Source organism: Callorhinchus milii, unplaced genomic scaffold, assembly GCF_018977255.1.
Source record: "Callorhinchus milii isolate IMCB2004 unplaced genomic scaffold, IMCB_Cmil_1.0 Scaffold5, whole genome shotgun sequence".
In the NCBI taxonomy this organism is placed as follows: domain Eukaryota; kingdom Metazoa; phylum Chordata; class Chondrichthyes; order Chimaeriformes; family Callorhinchidae; genus Callorhinchus; species Callorhinchus milii.
This window is the reverse complement of record NW_024704746.1, coordinates 25,564,955-25,591,169: the sequence shown is the minus strand read 5'-3', so window position 1 is coordinate 25,591,169 and position 26,215 is coordinate 25,564,955. Positions and strand designations below refer to the sequence as shown.

General features: G+C 41.6%; 1 protein-coding gene across 1 annotated transcript in view; it reads left to right on the top strand.

Annotated features, from left to right (window-relative positions):
- LOC103188906 (dynein axonemal heavy chain 3-like) overlaps positions 1–26,215 on the top strand; it is a 135,357-nt gene that overhangs the window by 21,763 nt on the left and 87,379 nt on the right. Inside the window, exons 6-14 of the mRNA XM_042335009.1 lie at positions 2,848–3,332; positions 4,092–4,224; positions 13,514–13,652; positions 16,237–16,341; positions 18,694–18,824; positions 19,201–19,399; positions 21,194–21,397; positions 23,250–23,384; positions 24,075–24,193. Coding sequence (XP_042190943.1) covers positions 2,848–3,332; positions 4,092–4,224; positions 13,514–13,652; positions 16,237–16,341; positions 18,694–18,824; positions 19,201–19,399; positions 21,194–21,397; positions 23,250–23,384; positions 24,075–24,193 — 1,650 coding nt within the window. The remainder of the gene's footprint in view (positions 1–2,847; positions 3,333–4,091; positions 4,225–13,513; positions 13,653–16,236; positions 16,342–18,693; positions 18,825–19,200; positions 19,400–21,193; positions 21,398–23,249; positions 23,385–24,074; positions 24,194–26,215) is intronic.

Here is a 26,215-nt window from a genome sequence, read left to right as displayed (position 1 = left end):
TTTAGGTTTCGTTTGTGCATTTTTTTTATGCCTGTGTGATTTTATTTTTCCCAGAAAATGTTTGCAAATGTATGATAGAAGTCTGGTGTAATTGCAGGCAATTCTAAAAACGCACAAATCTTTTTTAAAGTATATATATTTTAGCATTATTCTCAAACCCACCGCTGTGTTAAAGAGACAGTTAGACAGGACTTTGTGAACTGATGTCACTGTCTGCCTCACTGAAGAGAGGAATAGACACAGAATGATTTCTTCTTATATGGATGGGTATTTTGCTGAACTTTTGAATTCATAATTACATTAAAATGACTTGTTTCTAGTTGATAGATTGAGGATACAACATTCATATTTCTAAATTTGATCAGAACCAGATCAGGAACTCCAACTGCATTTGAAAGGAGAATCTATAAAAATCATAATATTTTATGGGAGTCCTGTAGCTCAGTGGTTAGAGCACTCGCCTCGCAAGCGAGGGGACCCGGGTTTGATATCTGGGCAGCGCAAAATGTGGGACACTGCTGCGCGCAATTGGCTGCCGTGTTTCACCCACAGAATACATAGTCACTCCACTTTACAGTAAATTCTGTGAAGCTCTTTGAAACGTCTCGACGATGTGATAAGGTGCTATATCATAAGAACGTAAGAATTTTCTGGCGAAAGAAGACCAAGGTCCATCCAGTTCACCTTCCACCATCCTGGCAGTCGCTTGACATGTCGTGCCCCAAACTATACACTATATCCCTAGAGATTATTTTCTAGCAGAAATCTATCTAATTTGTTCTTGAAACCAACAACACTTTCTGCTCCCACTGTCTGTCTCCCTAGCGAGCCTGTTCAATACATTTACTCGCTCACTAAAGTAGTATTTCCACAGATTTGTTCTGAATTCACCCTCTTCTATCGCAGGCTGTGTCGTCTGGTTCTATTGTTCAGGACAAGATCAAATGCAAGGATTGTTATTTATTTACTTATTATCATAGCTGTTTGCAGTGTGGAAGAGCTGAGAAGGGAAAGTAGTGAAATGCACTGTAATTGTTAACATTTTGGTCATGGTTCTGAAACAAATAAATTGCTTCCTGCAGAGCAGAGCTGTGTTTTGTATAGCAGTTTATCAGCCTGGCCGGTCACAGGCAGACAAGACTATTACAGTCTGATTGAAATTACAGGAAGACAGGTACTGCTGTTTGTTTCATGTGTTTGTGGGAAGCGTGCTGTAAATGTACTGACTGAAGATTTATTATGGTGGTGAATATTCAGTGGGGATTTTTCAGACAAGTGTTTGTGGTTTGTGCGTAAGTAAAATCGCACATTTATTCAAAGTCAGATCAGATTGTGTTACGTGGTTGAGGCTGAGTCAATAGCATTCATTTTGCAAACTGTTAGCGTGGCCTGAAAAATAATAATAATAATCCTTACATTTGATACAGCGCCTTATCACGTCTTTGAGACGTCTCAAAGCTTCACAGAATATACTGTGACGTGAATTGACTGGGCAGCCAATTGCACACAGCAGCGTCCCACAAACAGAAAATAATCTCTGGAGATACAGTGTATAGTTTGTGACACAACATGTCAAGCGACGGCCAGGATGGTGGGAGGTGAACTGGATGGACATTGATCTTCTTCTGTCAGCAAGTTTTTATGTTCAAGATCCTCATCCTCACCTACAAGGCCATTCACGGCCTCGCTCCCTCCTACCTCTCTGACCTACTATCCCCCTACCTACCTGCCCGTACCCTCCGTTCCTCTGGCTCCGGTCTGCTCCAAATCCCCCGCCCCAACCGCCCTACCATCGGTGGCCTTCAGCCTCTCAGCCCCCAGGCTCTGGAACTCCAGCCCCAGTGCCTTCGCCGCTTCCTCCCTTTCCTCCTTCAAGGCCGGTCTCAAGCCCTTTCTCTTTGACCGTACCTTCAGCCTTCAGCTCCGCTCTCGACTCTCTACCCCCTCCTCACTCCCTTCCTTCCCTCCCCTCACCCTGACCATTCCCCCCCTCCTCGCTCCCTCCCTCTGACCATTTCTCCCCAATGCTCGGGTCCTGACCCAACTGTCCAGTGCCTTGGGACGTCCTCCCAACGTGAAAGGCGCTCAATAAATGGAATGTTGTTGTTGTCCTTACGACTATTGTTATTTATGCCAGTTTCCAAAGTGAAAGATTCATTTCCTGAGATGCTCCTGACTTTGATTTACCGCACAGCTCCTACCTGCTTAGGTTTTCCTCCCTATCAGCAGCTGTTGGTGTAAACCTGTTAGAGCACAAAGGATAGCCGTGCCTTACGCAGCCTGTGATAATATAACCGCAGGGAAACATTGCCATGGAAACTGACGGCAGGATCTCAAAGCTTTCTTTTAGCCATTTTACTCTGTGTGTAGAAACAGTCAATTTCTGAAAATAAGTACAGTTTGTGATACTATCGTGTTTCTTTGTTGGCCTCAGAATGAAAATCTTTTCTGGAATATTAGGTTCCTGAGACTATTTTGAATTTGAACAAGTGCTCCCTGATTCCACTCGCTGGATAGCAGCAGCAACTAATAATAATAATAATCCTTGGATTTGATACAGTGCCTTATCACATCTTTGAGATGCTTCACAGAATATACTGTAAAGTAAATTGTCTGTGTATTTTGTGGGCAAAACGCAGCAGCCAATTGCACACAGCAGCGTCCCACACACAGTCCTGGCTTGAGTGACTAAGATTTTTTTAGGGATTCTTAAAATAATAACAACTCTTGAATTTGACACAGTGCCTTATCACGTCTTTGAGACGTCTCAAAGCGCTTCACAGGATACACTGCAGAGTGTAGTGACTGTGTTTCGACCCTTGTTAAAAAGTAATTATTATTTTTCAGATCAAGTTGCCATGGAGCACTTTATGCCGCTTGGAGTCAGGAGAACAACAATGGATGTCTCAGTAATGTAGCCACTCAGGGAACCGAACACCAGCTCGAATATTTGGTCTCTCCTCCTCGAATGGTTCCCTTTGATCCTGAGCTGAAAAGCTCGGACCGTTTGCCTCCCATCCAGAGGCTTCATTTCAAGGAGAAGAAAGATGGTCGTTCAACTATCGAGGCTGCAGTCACACAGCTAAAGGATAAGAGAGATTTCTGTCAGAGACGATCGGCAAAGTCTTTCCAGATGAGAGATGTGGAGAGTGAGTGTGAGCTTGTCAGTGAGCCTCACGCCGACACAGTCAGGAAGGAGCTCACTCACACTAACAGCTCAGAGGCTGGGCTTCGGGACAGACATAGTTGTTCATCCCGTGTAGAAGCTTATCAAACCGAAGTTGGTGACACCGAAGCTGATGAGGACACTGATTGGGCAACTATTTATCTCGGTAAATATCTAATACAACACCTTATCACGGTGTCAGGACGTTTCAAAGCACTTGACAGAATATACTGTGAAGTGGACTGACTGTTTTGTGGGTGGAACACCCATTGTACTGTGTCTGTAAGAGGAACTTGATCTGTTCACAAGGCAGAAAAAGACAAGCAATTCCGTGGAAGATTTTATTCTTCATTCTGGTTGAATTGACTGTGTGTCAAAACTCTGGTACAATACAACTCCGGTTCAAACATCAGGTCAAAATCCCACTCCTACTGCTTTTCAATGTGAATCATATTGTGGAAATGTATGTTAATCATTAGTGTGAGTGTTCCTGTAAATTCCAGGGAAAAGATTTACATTGTGAAAATTTCCTCCCAATGCCTAGCAAACAGAGGGAGTTTTTTTTACAATACAGCGATTGTAATTAGTACTTTTGCTTAGAGTTCATGGAACTTAGAGTTGATTTAACAATTGATCTTAATAGGTCTGGAATGACTGCCTGAAAAGGTGGTGGAAATAGATTCAATAATAACTTTCAAAGGGGAATTGGAGAGATACTTGCAGAGAAAAAGTGTGCAAGGATATGGGGAAAGAGCGGGGGGAGTGGGACTAGTTGGTAGCTCTTCCAAAGACCCGGCCCAGGCCGGAATGCCCGAATGGCCTCCTTCTGTGCTGTAAGGTTCTGTGATTCCACGGACACTATGCTGATGCAGTACATTCATCAGTTATATTCTCTAACCTGCAGTTTCCCTCTTTGTCCCTTCAGATTCAGATGAAGAAGATTATACAGAACATGATGAGGCCACAAAGGCAGCTCTCAGTGTGGTGTTCCGCCCAATGAGTGACTCCACTCACGGGCTTTCCAGATCAGCGACCCCCAAACAGGACCAGCTAGTGAGGTACACCGTCAATTAGTACATCACATTAGAGTCCTGTAGCTCAGTGGTTAGAGCCCTTGCCTTGCAAGCAAAAAGACCTGGGTTTGATTCCCGGGCAGGGTGAAATCTTAGGCAAGTTTCCTTACTCCACACGCCTCTGTTTACTGAGCAGTAAGTAAGAACACAATTGTTAGGTGATTGGCTTTTCCGAGGGTAATAACCCTTCAAAAAACCAAATAAATAACAAAATAATAACTCAATCCACCATTGTTTGTGGGACACTGCTGTGCGTAATTGGCTGAAATAATATAGTGTAAAATGTTAACAGTGAAATGGCTTAAAATAATAGTGTAAAATGTCCATTTCGCCCACACAGTCGATTCACTTTACAGTATATTCTGTGAAGTGCTTTGAGACGTCTCAACCACGTGATAAGGTGCTGTATCAAATGCCAGGATTATTATTATTTTGTATAATTTATTGTTGTTGTTCTTGTGGCCTCAGCCCTGATCTACAATGAACATTTAGAGCCAATTGTGGACAAAATAGTCTCTATTCCCCGTCAAACCTGCAGTGTCAATGCAGCTTTAGGAGTAGCACAACATGTGGTCGATAATCATTTGCATAAAATCTGATTGTCTTTTAGAAACTTTTTTGATAAAATCCCAAGTGATAATCTTGTCTTTTTTACATTTAAAAAAACTCATTGTATCCGTGGCTTTGATGCTGTCAGCGTCGTCAGCTTCAGTCGGGCTTTGGTTTGCTATGGGCTTGTTTCCCAGTTCAGGATCAGCGGGCTATCTCTACCCTCTAACTAGCTTAGTCAAGCAGATTAATGTCACAGCTGGAACCAAGGAACACAGTAGTAAAGACTAGTGCTCGTCGGGAAGGCAGTGAAGTTAGTGTGTAAATAAATAGTCCAGGATCTGTTATTACCATAAGATTTAGTTAAATTACATTATTTATTCCCTCAATAATAGAATCACAGAATCTTACAACACAGAAGGAGGCCATTTGGCCCATCGTTTCCTGTGCTGGCTCGCACCCACTCAGACCCCCTCCCCCGCTCTTTCCCCATATCCTTGCAAGTTTTTTCCTTTTCAAGTACCTATCTAATTCCCTTTTGAAAGTTGTTATTGAATCTGCTTCCACCAGCCTTTCAGGCTTTCAGGCCGTACAATCCAAACCTCTCTGGGTTAAAAAAAATTCTCCACGTCTCCCCTCTGGTTCTTTTGCCAATTATCTTGAATCTTTAATGTAATAATAACAATCGATGCATTTGATATAGCGCCTTATCACATCGTTCGTTTTAGAAGCATTTCGTGTTTAGTGAAGGTCCCAAAATATAAGGTTTTATTTCTGCAACAAATAAATTAGTTACAGTTTTTAGTACCGTGTGACAAATGGAGTTCAGATCAGATCAGGGATTGGTGATGTTTCCCTACATCTGATGTTATATTCTCAAAAAGCTTTTAAAGGCTTTATTTACCAGGTTTACAGTATTAAGATGGAATAAGAATGGCTTAGTGTGAATTTATTAGTGCAGTTGTTGAGCTAAAGAAAGTTTTTAGCTTACATTTTTAAATTGTAAAAGGTTTTAAATACTTAAAGTTTGCAAAAACTAGGAGTTTTGTTATTAAAGTATACAGTCGATTCACTTCACAGTCTATCCTGTGAAGCACTTTGAGACGTCTCGAAGGCGTGATAAGGCGCTGTATCAAATGCCAGGATTATTATTATTAAAGTACATAGATTGACACACAGCACAGTTACAGCACAGAAACGGGCCATTCTAGTCCCTGTCGGAGTTCATGTGTCATCTTTCAGTATGTGCAAACTATACTCCCAGAGTTACCATAAGGTAGTGGATGAAGATGAATGCAGTTCACCATCATGTTGCTGTTTGTTCTCTTCAGACTCTGACATTACAATGGTTTGTTCTGAACAGCAACCACAAAACCATCGTTGAACAGAATTCCACATCCTAGTTTTCCCAAGAATCAATCAATCCATCAATCAATCTTTATTTCAAGATGATTTGAAAGCTGAATACTATTAACACAATAACAAGTGTTGAACACACTTTGAAGAATATTACTAATAATCTTTCATTAATAAAGTGCCTAATCACCTTGTTGCGGCATCTCAAAGCTCTTCACAGCAGAACAAAGTATATATAGAATAGGTGGTAAATAAGACAAGTTGAGATAAATGCTTTTAATTTTGTTTAGTTTTCCTTTGGAAGTTGGTTCAGTTTCCACACCCTCAAGTGACCTCCCACAGATTTTTGTTACATATGGTCACGTAAATAGAAGGAATCAGAGATGAACAGTCCGAGACCAGAGGATTTATACGGTGCTAATTACAGGAATATCCTGGGTTATTTCTCTGAAGTGATTGCAAGTGACTTTTCTTGTGCTGGATGTGGTGATCTAATCTGGTTAATTTTGGCTTTCATGTCGGTGAAAATAGAAAAGAATTTGTGGCCATTTATTGGTTGCCAAGTCCCAGAGGAAGGCAAAGAGCTATTCTCGGTTGCCATGGTTGTTGTGACCTTAATCCATGTCGTTTTGGGGATTTAAGCAAACCCTTTTTATTCAGGGAGCAAGTACCTTGATTTATGTGCAGATTTGAGCTGGAATGTTAATGCCTGCAAGTGACAAATAGCAACACACTATTCATTCAGCCCTAACAAGCAAACACTGCTGGATATCCCACTAAAAATATCCTTTGTTCAGAGCTAATGGTATGGATCCACCAAGTCTCCTCAAACAATGATGTGCTCATGGTTACAGAACATTCAAAACTTGGAGGAGACAAAATGAAAGTATCTTTAATTTTCCCTTGCGTTGCATTTGGAGTCCTGTAGCTCAGTGGTGAGAGCACTCACCTTGCAAATAAGAGGACCCGGGTTTGATTCTCGGGCAGGACGAAACCTTAGGCAAGTTTCCCCTTCCCCACACACCTCTGTTTACCAGCAGTCAGTAGAAATCTGGTTGTTAGTTGATTGGAGGATCGCTTTTCTGCGGGTAATAATCTCTTTAAAAATAAAAATATTACAAAATAATAATAATTTGGTCAATCAATCAACAACTGTTTGTGGGACGCTGCTGTGTACAGTTGGCTGCCGCATTTCGCCCACAAAATACACAGTCAATTCATTTTACAATATATCCCGTGAAGCGCTTTGAGACGTCTCAAAGATGTGATAAGGCGCTGTATCAAATGCCAGGATATATCAGTCAGTATCAGTATCAGTGTACATATATAATGCAGTTGAGACAGTATCTTGATTTAATGTAAAACAGCACTTTGCTATTTCAGTACATATCCATTTCCCATTTGAGAGACAAAATATGCTTGTTTGACAAATGCACACAATTCTCAGCGTGAATAGCCCTGAGCTTTGCCAGATGGACATATGGTATTTGAAATCCCTGAGTTCAGTGTTTATTGTATTTCCAATTTGAAACGCAGTAGGAACCTGATACAAATAGCATAATAAATTCTGTTTGAGTTATGCATTGAGCCTTTTTATTAATTTGTCAACATTAATTGGTTTGTTTTTTACGTGGATGTAATCAGCATTAATTGCTGACTGCAACAAAAGAATAGATTTTTGTGAAGGAAAGCTTTGAAAAGAAGCTAATCTTCATTATAATAATAATAATATCCTTGCATTTGATACAGCACCTCATCATGTCTTCGAGACGTCTCAAAGCTTCACAGAATATACTGTAAAGTGTAGTGACTGTGTTAAATGTGGGCGAAACACGGCAGCCAATTTTGCACAGCAGTGTTCCATAAACAGTCGTGGATTGAGTGATCGAATTATTATTTTTTTAATTATTTTTTATTTTGAAGGGATTATTACCCCCAGAAAAGCGATCCGGCAATTGACTAACAACCGGGGTTCCAACTTACTGCTAGGAAAACATAGGCTGTAAAGTGTAGTGACTGTATATTCTAAGACTAATTTAGTAGTTAATATGTTAGGAGCTTATTCAAGATGCATCTGTCTTCAACAGCGTGTGTTCACTAAATCATTTCCTGTGTGTTATATTGTGGAGAAACTCGGTTTTACCAGAGAGACTTTCTCTACACACTTTGTAGAATATTTAGCTCTGATGAACAGCTTGGAAGAGAAACTGGGACTGAAATAGGTAGTTTTGGAAGCACCAACAAACACCTCCTATTAGAACTTGACCTCGCGAGCTAAGTCATCTATAAATGATTAATTTCTCTTGCAGTGTAATGAATTTTAATATCTATTCACTGAAGTTTCTTTTCTGCCTGATAAAGGTCATGTCAATCTCTGAAGCACCTTTGCAAATCTAGGTACATAATTATCAAATATATGCAGCAAATTTGAGGTTGAGCTGTTTTCAAAGCATCTCCCATTTAGTCAGTGACAATTAGCCATTTCTATAGACTGAAGGGAAACCATTAAACTATAGACATGTACCTTTGCAGCACAGAAGGCAGCCATTTGGCCCATCATGTTTGTGCTGGCTTTTTGAACAAACAACCCAATGAATCCCATTTACCTGCCTTTCTCTGTACCCCTGCAAACCACTCCTTTATAGGTAACTCTCTTGTTCCCCATTGATTATTGTAATAATATTAATAATAATCCCTCAGAAAAACATATGGCCACTCAATCCATGACTGTTTGTGGGAGACTGATTTATTCAATTGATTGCCACATTTCGCCCACAAAATACACAGTCACTACACTTAACAACAATAGCAATTTGCATTTGAATAGTGCCTTTCACGTTCGGAGGACATCCCAAGGCATTGACACTCAAGGATTTGACACTCAAGGATTCTGTGATGCGCTTTGAGAAGTCCCAATGACTTGATAATGCGCTGTATCAAATGGAAGGTTTATTATTATTATTACTTCGGCTCCATCTGAGATTTGATGCCTGTTTTCTAATGGAGGGAACATGTTCAGCTGGATGGTTGTATCAATAAATTAAAATCTCAGGTATGAAATCCTCAACAAATTACATGTTTAGTGGCAAAAATCTGCCTTGATATCTGCTAATGGGGAAAAATGTTGGCAATGCAGAAATCTTCCATCCAGAACATTTTACTGATACACAGGAATAATCAACGTAAAGGTCCTCTGAGTAATATTACCTCACTATCAGAGGCAGGATATAGAGCCAAACAGTAAAGGGCAATAAAACTCTGTATTAGATAAGAAACAAATGGAATGGGTCATTTAAGAGATTTTCGCAAATGAAATGGATTTGTGATTGCAGGATTCTGTGTTGGGGAATAACTATTATTTCACTGTTTAGGCTGAGGTTTCTCTTGAGTATATTTTAAATGTAATTTGAACAGTAGAACCAGACGACATGGTCTGCAATTGAAGGGAGTTAAATTCAGAACACATCTGCGGAAACAAGAACAACAAAATTACATTTGTATAATGCCTTTCACGTCGGGAGAAACACTTCTTCGGTGAACGAGCAGTACATGTATTGAATAGGCTCCCTAGGGAGATGGTGGAACCAGAAAGTGTTGTTTGATCGAGAACGAATTAGATAGATTTCTGCTAGAAAATAATATCTGGGGATACAGGGGATACTGTCAAGTGACTGCCAGGATGGTGGAAGGTGAACTAGATGGACCTTGGTCTTCTTTCACCAGCAAATTCTTATGTTCTCATTTTCTGCAGCTGATGTTCAAGTTTGTAACAGCTTTTCTCTTGCTCATGAAAACAAGAGTCGTCAAAAAGAAATGCATAAACATTTAGAATGTGATTACCTCAGAAATTGCTATGATTAGTGTATGACTTATTTCAATATGTTCTCTGTTTTTAAATTGTACGGTTATTGACAAGTGACAAGTAGGGCCAATGAGTGTGCATTGATAATGCCTCATATTAATTTATTCCCAACAATATTGCACAACTATTTTGATAAGGTTGAGATTGAGAGCACCTGCTAGAAAATTGTCGGTTCAACAAGGTTTGAACGATTTCAAGACGTCAAAAAACAACTGATAAACAATGGAAAGCCATTAGTGTTTGCAGATCTCCTGATGGGAAGATGTATCACAGTATTGGTTTGATGTGACGTATTCTGGTGTATAATAATAATACTTGTATTTTATGTAGCGCCTTATCACGTCATCAGGATGTCTCAAAGAGCTTAACAGAATATACTGTAAAGTCCAAATCCCTGACTGTCCAGGGCCTTGGGATGTACTCCTGACATGGAAGGCGCTGTGTAAATGTCATTTTTTGTTGTTTATTTTGTGGGTGAAACGTGCACATCAGTGTCTCACAAACTGTCGTGGGTCTGAGTTGCTAAAGACCCAGTTCACTCCTGTCATTAATTATTACTAAAACCATGGAAATACACCAACAAAGTGCAAAGTGAAGACATCATTATCTTATTCATTAATCTCTTGCACTCAAATTGTGTCTAGTAACACTGTCTGATCACCAGGTCCATGTAGATTGATGACTTCTAGAGAGAATGGTTGGACATCATTCAGTTCAATGAGATGTAGAGATAAAAGGCTTCTGAGTTAGGATTAATATATTTAATTAAACTGACAGCAAGGTTAATGGAGTAAAAGGCCAACAATGGTATTCCTGCTGAGTGGTAAAGGAGGGCGGAGGAGGAGATAGCAAAGCCATTGTGACTTTCCCTGCAGACTGGCACACATCCACTTGCTTGTGGAGTCCTGTAGCTCAGTGGTTGGATCGCTCGCCTTGCAAGCAAGAGGACCCGGGTTTCATTCCCGGGCAGAGCAAAACCTTAGGCAAGTTTCTTTACACCAGTTTACCAGCAGTAAATAGGAACCCGCTTGTTAGGCGATTGGTGGATCACTTCTCCCGGGGTAATAAACCCTTCAAAACAAAAATAAATTTAATAAAAAATCATAATTTGGGCACTCAATCTACGACTGTGTGTGGGAGACTGCTATGCGCAATTGGCTGCCGTGTTTCACCCACAAAGTGCTTGGAATATATAATACACACATACACAGACACATGCAGATCAAGATCGAAGGAATAAAATACTACCATCAGCCTGCCAGCGAAATGCTACTAGATTCACTCAAGTAGAACCTTCCATCACAAATGTGCATCTTAAACATCATGAGGGACAGAACTGCCTTTGCTTTGCTGGACGAGCCAGTGTCAATCATTGATCCAACACCAATTAAACCTCTAACACTGCATGCAATTTTCCCAATTGATTTGAAAGTTCCAGCTCAGGCAGGTTTCCAGACTTGGAATACAAAACACTCCTCATTATTAACTGGCAATTTACAAGCAGCGAAACACCAAATCCTGTTTCACCTCTTCAACTATCCTTCGCATTCACAGGCTCATCAATCGAAGCTGTGAAAATATGTTAATAATAATCCTTGCATTTAATATAGTGCCTTATCAGGTCTTCAAGACGTCTCAAAGCACTTCCCAGGATATACTGTAAAGTAAATTGACTGTGTATCTTGTGGGCGAAACGCGAGGTGAATTGCTAACAGCAACCCCACTTCCCCGCGCTCTCCCCATAGCCCTGATCAACCCCACTCCCCCTCTCTCTCCCCATAGCCCTGATCAACCCCACTCCCCCTCTCTCTCCCCATAGCCCTGATCAACCCCACTCCCCTCTCTCTCCCCATAGCCCTGATCAACCCCACTCCCCTACTCTCCCCATAGCCCTGATCAACCCCACTCCCCTACTCTCCCCATAGCCCTGATCAACCCCACTCCCCCGCTCTCTCCCCATAGCCCTGATCAACCCCATTCCCCCGCTCTCTCCCCATAGCCCTGATCAACCCCACTCCCCACTCTCCCCATAGCCCTGATCAACCCCACTCCCCTACTCTCCCCATAGCCCTGATCAACCCCACTTCCCCGCGCTCTCCCCATAGCCCTGATCAACCCCACTCCCCCGCTCTCTCCCCATAGCCCTGATCAACCCCACTCTCCCGCTCTCCCCATAGCCCTGATCAACCCCACTCCCCCATTCTCTCCCCATAGTCCTGATCAACCCCACTCCCCCGCTCTCTCCCCATAGTCCTGATCAACCCCACTCCCCCGCTCTCTCCCCATAGTCCTGATCAACCCCACTCCCCCGCTCTCTCCCCATAGTCCTGATCAACCCCACTCCCCCGCTCTCTCCCCATAGTCCTGATCAACCCCACTCCCCCGCTCTCTCCCCATAGTCCTGATCAACCCCACTCCCCCGCTCTCTCCCCATAGTCCTGATCAACCCCACTTCCTCACTCTCTCCCCATAGCCCTGCAAACTTGTCCTCCCCAAATAATAGTCTACGTCGCAAAAGCTGTTATGGAATCGGCTTCCACCAGCCTTTCAGGCCATGGAATGTGAACACTCCAGTTTCAGTGATCAATGCGAAATGAAGTGAAACTGCCTTTGAAATGAATTGGGCTGGTGGACAGCTGTCAGGGCTGCTACTGTCTAAAATTAGGCTCATCAATAATGCTGTTTGTGCAAAACAGCCAACAGAATGCTGACCAGATGTGCTCGGAGCTGCACTGAATATCTGCAGCCACGTACAGTCTTGTTTAGCACAAAGGTAAACACTGGATATATTAACTTGAATTAACACATCCTGAGCCAGGTGCTGCTCTTCTCTCTGTAAAACAATTGCATTATATTATCATCCAATTACAGTTCTCCCTGGAGTTGGAGGGAGGACAGGAAATTTGGTAATCAGACAAACCCAAATATAAACAGACTCACTCTTGCTAGCCAGCTCGCTTCTCTTGAGAATATGGAGTCCTGTAGCTCAGTGGTTAGAGCACTCGCCTTGCAAGTGAGAGGACCCAGATTTGATTCCCGGGCAGGGCGAAACCTTAGGCAAATTTCCTCATCCACACGCCTCTGTTTACTTAGCAGTAAGTAGGAACCCATTTGTTAGTTAATTGGTGGATCACCTTCTATGGGTAATAATCTCTTTTTAAAAAAATTGGTCACTCAATCCACGACTGTTTGTGCGACACTGATGTGCGCAATTGGCTGCCACGTTTCTCCCACAAAATATACAGTTACTACACTTTAAAGTATATTCTGTGAAGTGCTTTGCGATGTCTCGAAGACGTGATAAGGTAAATGCGAGGATTATTATTATCATATCACATTGGTTAATGTGCTAAAAATCAAGGCAAGTCTACCAATTATCTACACTACTTACTGGTTGGCCTAATTTTCATATTGATCACAAACATACACCATTATCCAATTTGAATGGCACGAAGAGAAAGGAAAGTGAGGGTCATTTGAATTTTTATGATTTGATTTGTCTTGTAGATACTATGGACTTATTGAACAATCTATTGACCCATTGATGGTGACCCCACTAAGTAAGGAATGTCTGGAGAGAATCTACACTTGTGTCCCCATGGACAGTTACACAGACCTGAAGGCTTTGGGTCAGGATTTAAGACAGGTATCCGCTGAAGAATGTTTAACATTTGCTGTGCTAGACCAGCCCTTTCATTCCATTGCATGAGGAGCCATCAAAGTGGATTCAAACCAGTTAGATTAATATTGAAGAAAAAACTTCTTACTTTCAACTGAATGTCAGCAGTTGCTATACTGCTGTCTACGAGCCACTTGGTGATTAATGCAAAATCGTTTTCACACCAAAACAGTGTAAAACGGCAAATGTACACTAATGCCCTAAATGGCCAGTTGGAAATGCAGGTAGTAATAGATCACTTTCTGTACACTTGTGGAGCCCTGTAGCTCAGTGGTTGGAGCACTCTCCTCGCAAGTGAGAGGACCTGGGTTTGATTCCTGGGCAGGACGAAGCATTAGGTAAGTTTCCTTACCCCACACACATGCCTCTGTTTACCAGCAGTAAGTAGCAACCCGCTTGCTAGTGGATTGATGGATTGCTTCTCTGGGGGTAATTAATCCCTTCAAAAAAAATAATAATTTGGTCATTCAATCCACGACTGTTTGTGGGAACCGATGTACGCAATTGACTGCTGCATTTCGCCCACAGATTATACAGTCACTCCACTTTACAGTATATTCTGTGAAGCACTTTCCGATGTCTCAATGGCCTGATAAGGCGCTATATCAAATTCAACGATTATTATTATTAATATTATTATCAAACGTGTATGAACAGTGAAATAGCTGAAAACAGACACCAAAAAAAACTTGTGCATCGCTAACAGCCGCAGGGAAGTCCCGGTGTCAAACACTGATGTACAAAGTCCATCCAACACAGCGTGCAGAGAGAGAGACTCATCATCTGCAAGGAAAATATTTCATCAACTTTTAAAAGAAGAATGTAAAATACAAATGACATGTTCGATAAAATCCACAGATTTATTTTATAATAATAATAATCCTGGCATTTGATACAGCGCCTTATCATGTCTTTGAAACATCGCAAAGCGCTTCACAGGGATAGACTGTAAAGTGAATTGACTATATTTTGTGGGCTTCAACCACAAAATATAGGGCTTTAACCCTTTGTTAGGGTTAACCCTAACCCTAAGTTAAGGATAGAAGTTTTACAAATGTAATTGCTTGGCTCATCACCAAGAGACTTAAATGTGTTTTAATTTGATTCTCTCTTGAACGCCCCTAATTTTTTGTTACCCTGAACAATTGTTGTTTATTACTGAGGATCTAATATTGATCATACCACTTTAATACATTTAAGTGCTGAAAGTTATAGCTAAGTAGGACTGCAGGGAATGTGATTTATTAAATACAGTATATATTCCCTTTCCAATTACAGTACCAGGAATGTCTCGATACTCTGGGAATTCTATGGGAATTATACTATTTCATAGAGAGTATCGTTTGGCTTGCCTTTAATCTGTCAAGCAATTATGTTCTGCGTTTCATATGGCAACTGAGGTAACCACTAGACTATGGAGCCCTGTAGCTCTGTGGTTAGAGCACTCTCCTCGCAAGTAGAGGACCTGGGTTTGATTCCTGGGCAGGGTGAAACCTTAGGCAAGTTTGCTTACTCCGGTCCTACTAGGAACCTGGTTGTTAGTCGATTGGTGGATCATTTTCTGGGAGTAATAATCTCTTAAAAAAAACTAATAATTTGGTCACTCAATCCACGACTGTTTGTGGGACGCTGCTGCGTGCAATTGGCTGCCGCGTTTCGCCCACAAAATATAAAGCCAATTCACTTTGCAGGATATTCTGTAAAGCGCTTTGAGACATCTAGAAGACATGATAAGGCACTGTAACAAATGCAAGGATTATTATTATATATTATTTATGCCTTTGAATGCAGTTGCACTATTTTTCAGGTGGTATAAGTAACTGAGGCAATTTATGACTCGTTTCAAAATGACTGTTTCTCAAACGCTGTTTCTTTGTAGTTTGCCCTGACAAGAATGCTCTTTTTGTTCTCAGTCTCTTATCCAGCAGTGATATGATCAATGGTCTGAGGCTCGGAGTTAATTATTTGTAAATTCAGAGCTTAGAAACCCACACACTTTTCATAAATGAAATTCAGGACAAAAGGTGTGTTATTGTGTATACACCTTGCACTTGTTTAGATTTCCAACTTAATCAGCCTTTCATTTTTATTATCAATAATAATAATAATCCTTGTATTTGATATAGTGTGTTTCACGTCTTCTAGACGTCTCAAAGCGCTTCACAGGATATACTGTAAAGTTTAGTGACTATATATTTTGTGGGTGAAACACTGCAGCCAATTGCGCACAGCAGCGTCCCACAAACAGCCGTGGATTGAATGACCAAATTATTAATATTATTTTATTGGCATCCAACAGAAAATTATTTTGAAAAATACCTTCACTCCTAGAGCTTTCACTGTCATTTTCAATCCTGCTGAGAAATGGATTTCTTTACATCCTTAACTGTTCAATACTCCTTTCACACTTCTGGAACTCCCTCCCTCCCTCCTACGGTCCCCTCCCCCTCCCCCCCGGCTCGGTGTCGTGCTCCGCCTGTGTCCAGCGCTCTGGAACGCTGCCCTGTGTGACGGGCGCTGTGTAAACACGAGTTGTTGGTGTTGCATTTAGGAGATACAAGATGTGTATGTTGGAGCCATAAAGAAAGCCATACTTAACTACATCCTTTTGGATCCAAAAGAACAGGAAAGACTCGCAGTTGAATTGCCTCTTAAGGTGGGTAAGAAGTTCACGTTTTTTATTACATAATAATTTCTAAGATACAGGAAAGCACGTTAAGGCTGAATGAGGCTTTCAGCCTTTAATGCTGAACTCCCTTTTCTCTGTGGCCCAGTGTCAAACTACCCCATTGTGAAAACACTCCAGATGCTACTCTGTGAAGGTGCTACAATAACAATCCTTGAAATGTTGTGCTTTTTATGGGGATTTACTGTGAAATAACAATGTTAATAATAATAATAGTCCTTGCATCGGATATAGCGCCTCATCACATTGCTGAGACGTCTCAAAGCGGTTCACAGAATACACATGTAATTTTGTTGTTGTTGTAAACAGAATTGACCGTGTATTTTGTGGGTGAAACGCAGCAGCCAATTGTAATGGGGGTGAGCAGGGCAATCTCAGTCCAGGTGGGTGCTGGAGCCCAGAAGCTGAGAAGCCACTGAGAGAGATTTTCATCAGCACATTGATTTACAGCTCTCCAGTCTGCTGCAGTGTAGGCTTTGTTGTGAATTGATTCACAGCCACTGCAGTACAATATTCCCCACACAAATCAATTTGGTCCCTGTTCAGAAATTGTCACTCAAACATTCTTGAACGATCCAATTTTAGGAACTGTTTCTAAATGTTAAAGAGCCAGTTATGCAACCAACTGGTCATAAGAATGTAAGACTCATCTGGACAAAAGAAGACCAAGGTCCATCCAGTTCACCTTCCACCAATCCTGGCAGTCACTGACATGTCGTGGACCTGGGTTTGATTCCTGGACAGGGTGAAACGTTAGGCAAGTTTCCTTACTCCACAAGCCTCTGTTTACCAGCAGTTAGTCGAATGGCAGATCACTTTCTGGCACAAAAAAAAATAATAATTTGGTCACTCATGCAATTGGCTGCCAGGTTTTGCCCACAAGGTATACAGTGACTTCACTTTATGGTATATTCTGTGAAGCGCTTTGAGACGTCTCGAAGACGTGATGAGGCCCTATATCAAATGCAAAGATTACTATTATTATTAAGGCAGGTTACCCACAGCTTGTTGAAAAGCTCTGACAGATCTGGCACCTCCATACGGTTTGGGAAACTTTGTTGAGAAGATTAGGAACTGAGCAAGTCCTTCACATATTGTATTGAGGTCACATCATACAGAATTCCGTGCACAGTGCAGGCGGCTGATGATTTTAAGGAAGGCAGCTGGTCTCAACACAAAGACCTGATCAAGGAACAATAGCTGCTTTGAACCTGTTGTTTACTTGGATTTAAGATTAAAGAGAGACTTTGAAGATGTATCTCAAGAACTTTCTATCACACTGAAGTGGACCAGTCGGTTTCAGTGCGAAGGTAGTTTGTGCCTGGCTGACCCTGGTCACGGTTCCAACAACCATTTCAGCAGCACATTTTGGGCTGTTTGTTGGTGTCTTTCACAGAACCTTTAGAATTCATGCTTATAAGAATGTAGAAACAGGAGGAGGCCATTCAACCATTGAGCCATTCCTGACAGTTTATTGGCTCGTGGCAAATCTTTTCCTGTGTCAGTCCTTTCTGGCTTTGTATTATTTCATCTTTTTCTGTTAAATAAATGTTGTGTTAGGTTTGATTGGATAAAGCCACTGTTCAAGAGACTTCCACTATCTGGATATTAATTATTATTAATCCTTGCATTTGATATAGCGCTTTTCACGTCGGGAGGACATCCCAAAGCGCTTCACAGAACACACACTGTAAAGTGAATTGACTGTATATTTGTGGGCGAACGCGGCAGCCAATTGCGCACAGCAATGTCCCACTAACAGTCGTAGATTGAAAATGACCAATTTATTATTGTTTTTGGTTTTGGAGGGATTATTATTAGGCTCTGTGTGGAGTAAGGAAACTTGCCCGAGGTTTCGCCCTCTGCCTGGAATTGAACTCAGGTCTCTCGCTTGCAAAGCGAGTGCTCTAACCACTGAGCTACAGGACTCCACGATAATATATTAGCCACAAAATATACAGTCAATTCACTTTGCAATGTATTCCGTGAAGCGCTTGGCGATGTCTCAACGACGTGATGAGGCTCTATATCAAATGCCAGGTTTATTATTATAATATGGGAGAGAAAATCTTATTTAGCTGTAATAGTATACCATTGTTGAAACCTTGTGTTAGATGCTGTTAATGGCCTCGTTGTATGGAAAGGATCCATCACATGAAAGACGGGAGCTATATAAACAAGTTGTTGTTGTTTACGCCACCAGAGTGATGGCTTATCCATTGGGTAGCTTGGGTTGTACCTGTGGTGTGTTGTGCATTGGGTACAGCTATTGACTATACTGTATATATTCACTTGGATGGTATTTTCGACTCTATTTTGCAGCCGTCACACCCAGCAGGCAGAGAAAGGTTTCCTTGGCATGAAAGTGTGAACTGTGCCCGAGAGAGGCTGAAGGATGTTCTGTACATCACCCATCCCATCATGACCACTATTCTTCTCCACTTTCAGACCAAGTAAGCACTTTACAGCTCCCTTCTTGTGTAGAGACAGCTTCAGTGCCTTGGGATGTCCTCTCGACGTGAAAGGCACTATACAAATGTAATTTTGTTGTTGTTGTTGTTTAACATGGCTGAGAGGTCGGAACCTCATCACAGATTGAAAATACCTAAAGACTCTTATTGTGTTTAAAAGAAGTATTGACTTTCAGGAAGATAATTTAATTTGCTATGTAATGTAAAGTTTACCAGCCTCATTACTGATTCCTGTGGTGTCTAAATGCTCCACAATGGGGTGAGTTCTGCAAGTCGATTCCATTAGTCCAATTAAAAAAAAAGATCTTTGCTTGAAGAATATCGACTTACACTGGTAACATGCAGCTTCCTGTTCTAGGTACAGAGACTTCCGATTGCTAGAACCAGATGAACTGGCTCCAGTTTTCCCCCTGACTGTGGATCAATTAGTTGCTCATGTGTCCAGAGATGTGAGACACAGAGTGAGCAGTCTCCAGGAGCAGTGGTTGGCGGACTGTTGCTGTATTATTGGTGACAACAGGGAGAAGGTAGAATCCTGGATGCCTCAAGATAAAGAGGTAAATCAGAAACGCTCTCTGTTTTTATAATAATAATAATCCTTGCATTTCATATAGCACCTTATCACGTCTTCGAGAAGTTTCAAAGCGCTTCACAGAGTACACTATAAAGTGAATTGACTGTATATTTTGTGGATAAAATGTGGGAGCCAATTGCGCACAGCAATGTTCCACAAACAGTCGTGGATTGATTGAACCCTTTGTTTTTTGAGGGATTATCACTCCCAGAAAGCGATCCTCCAATCGACTAACAACCGCTGGTAAACAGAGGAAACTCACTCACATTTAACAAAATATATAAACATGTCAATCTGCCTCGTGTGTTTTTTATTCTGAAGCCCACAGAATGATATGATACCCTGTCTTGTCTCCCGCGATCTTCCCAAAGGCATTTCTACTAAACAAAGTGATATCCCAGGCAGACAAGTGGGATGTCATTATTTATGGATCAGTTGACAGATATATTATAAGCCATGATTCTCATAGGTACAGTTGGAGGCAGAAGAGTGACTAGAGTCCAAATTGAGTTGATTAAATAAACGATGCTCAGCAGAACTTCTAATTGAATCACATTATATTAACGTCTGGCACAGTTGACATATATTGCCTCAGCACAATTGGGAGTTTGTTGGACCATATTCAGCTTATTCATTTAGGTAGATTTTGTTGAATGATTCTTCTGACATCTTCAAGTGACTTGACAACTTCTTAAACTTGCATTTTTAACCAAAGAATTTCAAAAGAAATCAGAAACGTTGATGGAAGCAGATTCAATAATAGCTTTCAAAAGGGAATTGGATAAGGACTTGAAAAGGAATAATGTGCAGGGCTGTGGGGTAAGAGCGGGGCAGTGGGACTAGTTGGGGTAAGAGGGGGGAGTGGGGACTAGTTGGAGTAAGAACAGGGGAGTGGGGCTAGTTGGGGTAAGAGTGGGGGAGTGGGGCTAGTTGGGGTGAGAGTGGGGGAGTGGGGCTAGTTGGGGTAAGAGTGGGGGAGTGGGGACTAGTTGGGGTAAGAGTGGGGGAGTGGGGCTAGTTGGGGTGAGAGTGGGGGAGTGGGGCTAGTTGGGGTAAGAGCGGGGGGAGTGGGGCTAGTTGGGGTAAGAGTGGGGGAGTGGGGCTAGCTTGGGTAAGAGTGGGGGAGTGGGGCTAGTTGGGGTAAGAGTGGGGGAGTGGGGCTAGTTGGGGTGAGAGTGGGGGAGTGGGGCTAGTTGGGGTGAGAGTGGGGGAGTGGGGCTAGTTGGGGTGAGAGTGGGGGAGTGGGGGCTAGTTGGGGTGAGAGTGGGGGAGTGGGGCTAGTTGGGGTGAGAGTGGGGGAGTGGGGCTAGTTGGGGTGAGAGTGGGGGAGTGGGGCTAGTTGGGGTAAGAGTGGGGGAGTGGGGCTAGTTGGGGTAAGAGTGGGGGAGTGGGGCTAGTCGGTGGCTCTTCCAAAGAGTCGGCACAGGCTCGATGGGCCGAATGGCCTCCTTCTGTGCTGTAAGATTCTATGATTCTATAATGTTCCCCCGACTTCAATGTAATTTGCTTTATAATAATTTGGTCACTCAATCCGCGACTGTTTGTGGGACACTCACTGCTGTGCACAATTGGCTGCTACATTTCACCCACAAAACATACAGTCACTACACTTTACAGTATAATCTGTGAAGCGCTTTGAGACAGATCGAAGACTTGATAAGGCTCTATATCAAATGCAAGGATTATTATTATTATTATTACCCCACCACCGTTCAGCGCTCCCAGATATTCTCCAATGGGAAGGGTGTTATATAAATGTAATTTGTTGTTGATTTAGGAGCTGAGAATGAAAAAGATGGATGGCTTCTTTGCCAGTGTTGCCACTCTCATGTCAAATCTTCTCCGTAGTCTGGTGGAAGAGTCACTGTTAACATTAGTGCGGCTGTTTGAGGAATATCGCAAGGGAAATAAATATGAGGGAAAATATCCTGATGCCACCTTGGGCCTTCCTGTAAAGCCTCACATTCTAACCGTATTCATGGTAAGTCATGTAACTGAATCGTCCTTTTGAACATTGAAGGTTTTTGCAGGTTATGATGGACATGTATTTTTCCTCAATCTCTGTCCTGCAGGTAAGGCAACATACATTACCTGGAAAATTACGCTCTTACCATTTTGGAGTCCTGTAGCTCAGTGGTTAGAGCACTCGCCTCACAAGTGAGAGGACCCGGGTTTGATTCCCGGTCAGGGTGGAACTTTCGACAAGTTTCCCTACTCCACACACCTCTGTTTACCAGCAATAAGTAGGAACCCGGTTGTTAGTCGATTGGTGAATTGCTTTTCAGGGAGTAATAATCCCTTCTAAAATAAAATTTAAAAAAATGAATTGTTCACTCAATCCACGGCTGTGTGTGGGACGCTGCTGTACACAATCGGCTGCCGTGTTTTGCCCACAAAATACACAGTCAATTCACTTTACAGTATATTCTGTGAAGCGCATTGAGGCATCTCAACAGCGTGATAAGGCGCTGTATCAAATGCCAGGATTATTATTATTGATAGACTTTGTGCGGATTGTCAAAGATATCTGACGTTTGTAAGCTGTTACATTTGTCCTTTCATTTCACGCATAATAGTCACCATCAGAAACATTATATAAACTAATGGTAAAGTATCATTTTTCCAGCCTTTCAACTTGCTGTTGATTATGGTTATCAAGACATTCACACAGATAAGCCACAGAGTTTAAAAGCCTAATATTTTAGCTGTTTTCCTGTAGTGAGCTGGGATTGTTCTCCTTAGAGTAGAGGTTGAGGGGAGATTTAATAGTCGTGTTCAAAATGATGTGGGTTTTTGAGAGTAGATCGTGAGAAACTGTTTCCTCTGGTGGGTGGGTCGGTAACCAGAGGACACAGATTCAAGATAATTGGCAAAAGAACCAGAGGGGAGACCAGACGAGGAGAAATGTTTTTACCCGGAGAGTTCTTACAGTCTGGAATGCACTGCCTGACAGGCTGGTGGAAGCAGATTCAATAATAACTTTCAAAAGGGAATTGGAGAGGAGCTTCAAAAGGAAGAATGTGCAGGGCTATGGCGTAAGAGCAGGGCAGTGGGGCTAGTTGGGGTAAGAGCGGGGGATAGGACTAGTCGGTAGCTCTTCCAAAGAGCCAGCACAGGCAAGATGGGCCGAATGGCTTCCTTCTGTGCTGTAAGATTCTATGATTTTATGGTTCTATTGCAGTTCAGGATTGTAATTAGCTGGTTACTGTCGGTTGGCCAGTGAAATCCCTTTAAGAGGCAACAATCTGTTGCAGTAAATGCCTCTTCAGGCCCGACTGGCATATTGATTTGTTCTTCTCCGCAAAAATGACAAATGGCATTTCCATGATTGTAATTGAGATTGATTAGTGCTTTGCTACATGCAGGGGAACTGTTTACAATGCACCGATCTTGTGCTACTTCACATATGCTGAATTAATCACATTAATGAATGCATTTTATATTATTATTATTAATGCCTAATAATATTTTCCCAGAGTAACGTAGAATGAATATGCCCTCATTAAGCAGTTAGGGAGACAGTTGTGTACGTGGAACATATTTGTCTTCATTCTCTGGCGATTGCGCCTCATCATTGTGAAGCACAAAGTAACCTATCATTAAATTACACTCACACAACATGCTGTTGTTCAGGGGATTTAAGTAAAGTAATATCCTTAAGAATAATTACCCTAACTTCACTCTATAATAATAATACTAATCCTTGCATTTGATATAGCGCCTTATCACATCTTTGAGATGTCTCAAAGCGCTTCACAGGATACACTGTAAATAACAATATATGTAAATCTATGAAGACTTCTATGTATTGATTTGGTCTTTTGAATATATAGAAACCTGACGTGGAAACCTCTAGTGTCAGGTTTATCCCGGCTATTGATGAATTGGTGGAGAAACTAAACCATATTGTGGATATTTTAGTTGTCAGTGTTCAATGGATCCCCAGAATTGAACATCAGCTCTTTCAGGTAATTTTCAACTATGTCAAACATTTGTACAAGTCATCATCAACAATGTCAGAATATTTATCAATTTGTTCTGTTTTAAATCTAAATATTTTACTATTATTGCTTGTTTATTTGTTCATTCAGTAATTTTGTTTTTTTGCTCAGTCGGGTATCTGACACCTGTGGAAACCCATCACCGTGCTTAAGAGTCTCCAAATCAAACTGAGATTTCCATGTGTCCCACCTATACATGGCAATCCCAGAGATAGATTGTTGGAATGGGATGCACTCTCTCTCTCTCTCTCTCTCTCTCTCTCCCCTCCTGGAGGGATGCCCCCTGCTTACCTAATTCCGGAGAGTGTTAGGCGCAGGTTGGCAAGAGCCAAGGCTTGGGGGGAACCCAGAGTGTGCATTGGGGTAACTGCTGGAGCCTAACCCTAACCCTAACCAGCTAAACACGTAGCTTGCCATTGATATCACTCTCTTTCCCATTGCTTGTCCAGCAAGGACCACTGTTAGGGCTTTGGCTTCATTCATTCATTGATTAATTTATTCATTCACATAGTGATATATATTAACTGAACAGAAATGTGTGTTCAGCCACAACAAATGTGCCTTGTAGTGTATCTCCAACAGCTATTAAAGCCTTTCAAATCCACCTGCCAGCTGCAGGAAGAATGACTATCAATAACTTCTACATCTGTCCTGCAGCCTGTAGATAACCTGGAAGTCAAATATATCAGCTCGGTTCAGCTTGAAGAGGAAATTGTCTTGTTTGCTAAAGCGAGAATACAAACTGTGGTTGAGAGCAATAGCCATGGTCTGTATAGGTAAGATACACCTACCATTTGTATTAATTTCTGTACAATATCTTCTCATAGCTACAGAATGACAAGACGTGCCAACAGATTACACCATTACAACTTACTTTGTTCTCTATTTTGGCTCATTTATGTTTCGCTGATGTTGGGGGATAAAGTTATTCACTTTCATTTATTGTCCATAATGGGATGTGCAGTCCTGTAGCTCAGTGGTTATAGCACTCGCCTCACAAGTAAGAGGACCAGGGTTTGATTCCCGGGCAGGGAGAAACCTTAGACAAGTTTTCTTACTCCACACACCTCTGTTTACCAGCAGTCAGGAGGAACCCGGTTGTTAGTCGATTGGCGGATCACTTTCCGGGGATAATAATCCCTTCCAAAAAATAATAATAATAATTTGGTCACTCAATCCACGACTGTTTGTGGGACACTGCTGTGCGCAATTGGCTGCTGTGTTTCACCCACAAAATATACAGTATATTCTGTGAAGCGCTTTGAGACGTCTCAAAGACATGATAAGGTGCTTTATCAAATGCCAGGATTATTATTAATATACAGTGTTATATTCCAAGGGTAGATTTTAGGTAGAATTCCTACAGGTTGAAACCCATCGCGATCATTGTATTGAGATAAATAAGTAATAACAATTTCCGAGTGCCGTGTGACTTGGCTGCACTCTGTTCATTTGCATTCGCTCACGAAATGTTAGAGCAAAACTGTTTGGCATCTCCTGGGAAATATCTCTCCATCTGGTGTCCTCTCGCTCGGAGATGGGCATTCAGTGTAGAGACATCAGGCAGCAGGTGTGAGCAGAGAACTAACCTGATTCTGTGAGATGTGATCTGTGTGTCACTTTGCCATTCATTCCATTTTCCTTTCTAATTCATTAATTCATTAAATTTATTTATTTATAATAATAATCCTTGCATTTGATACAGCATCTTATCGCATCTTCGAGACATCTCAAAGTGCTTCACAGAATATACCGTAAAGTGAATTGAATGTTATTTTGTGAGCGAAACGCCAATTGCACACAGCAGCGTCCCACAAACAGCCGTGGATTCAGTGACCAAATTAGTATTATTTGTTTAATGAGCAAGTAGAAGACATAGTAACCCTTTGTGATTAATTGATTGATTATTCATAAACATCACTTAACTTATAAGCCATAAACCACGAGTGGCTTTGTATCGACCACAACACATCAGAGAAAATATTCCGAGTGTAGCAGTTATCATGAATGCTGAATTGTGAAATAAATGGTGCATCAATTTGAAAAAAAAGCTTCTAGAACTCGCTTTATGATGGAAATGTCATTTCGCTTTCAAAAGCAGCTCTTTTGGAATAAAATGTGATTGCTAACGTGATACCCTGCTATTGTGCCGCACATCAGCCAATATAATTCTAGCCAGTTATTGTCTGAATAGCTTAGATCCTGGCAGTATTAAACCTCTCTAAACCCAGCTCCTGCACAATGAGCTCTGACTGTATCATCAGGCTATTTGATACTAACATTAGGCTCACTGGATTGTATTAATTTCAGCAAGCGAACACATTGCATCTGACACACTTTAGACGTAATGTGCAGTGTTAGGGAATAAAACAGAACATTGCACATTATGTCTAAAATAGGCAGTGTATTGGTGAGAGCACTCGCCTCGCAAGCGAGAGGACCTGGATTTGTTTCCTGGGCAGGGCGAAACGTTGGCAATTTCCTTACTCCACACAGTTCTGGTTACCCAGCAGTGAGTCGGAACCAGGTTATTAGTTGATTGGCAATTGCTTTTCTGGGGTCAATAATCCCATCAATCAATCAATCAATCAAATTTGGTCACTCAATCCACAACTGTTTGTGGGGACACTGCTGTGTGCAATTGGCTGCTGTGTTTCGCCCTCAAAATATGCAGTCAATTCACTTTACAATATATTCTGAGAATTGTTTTGAGACATTTCGAAGATGTGATGAAGTAGTATATCAAATGCAAGGATTATTATTATTATTATTGGCCAAAAGAAGGTGGGTTTTAGCTA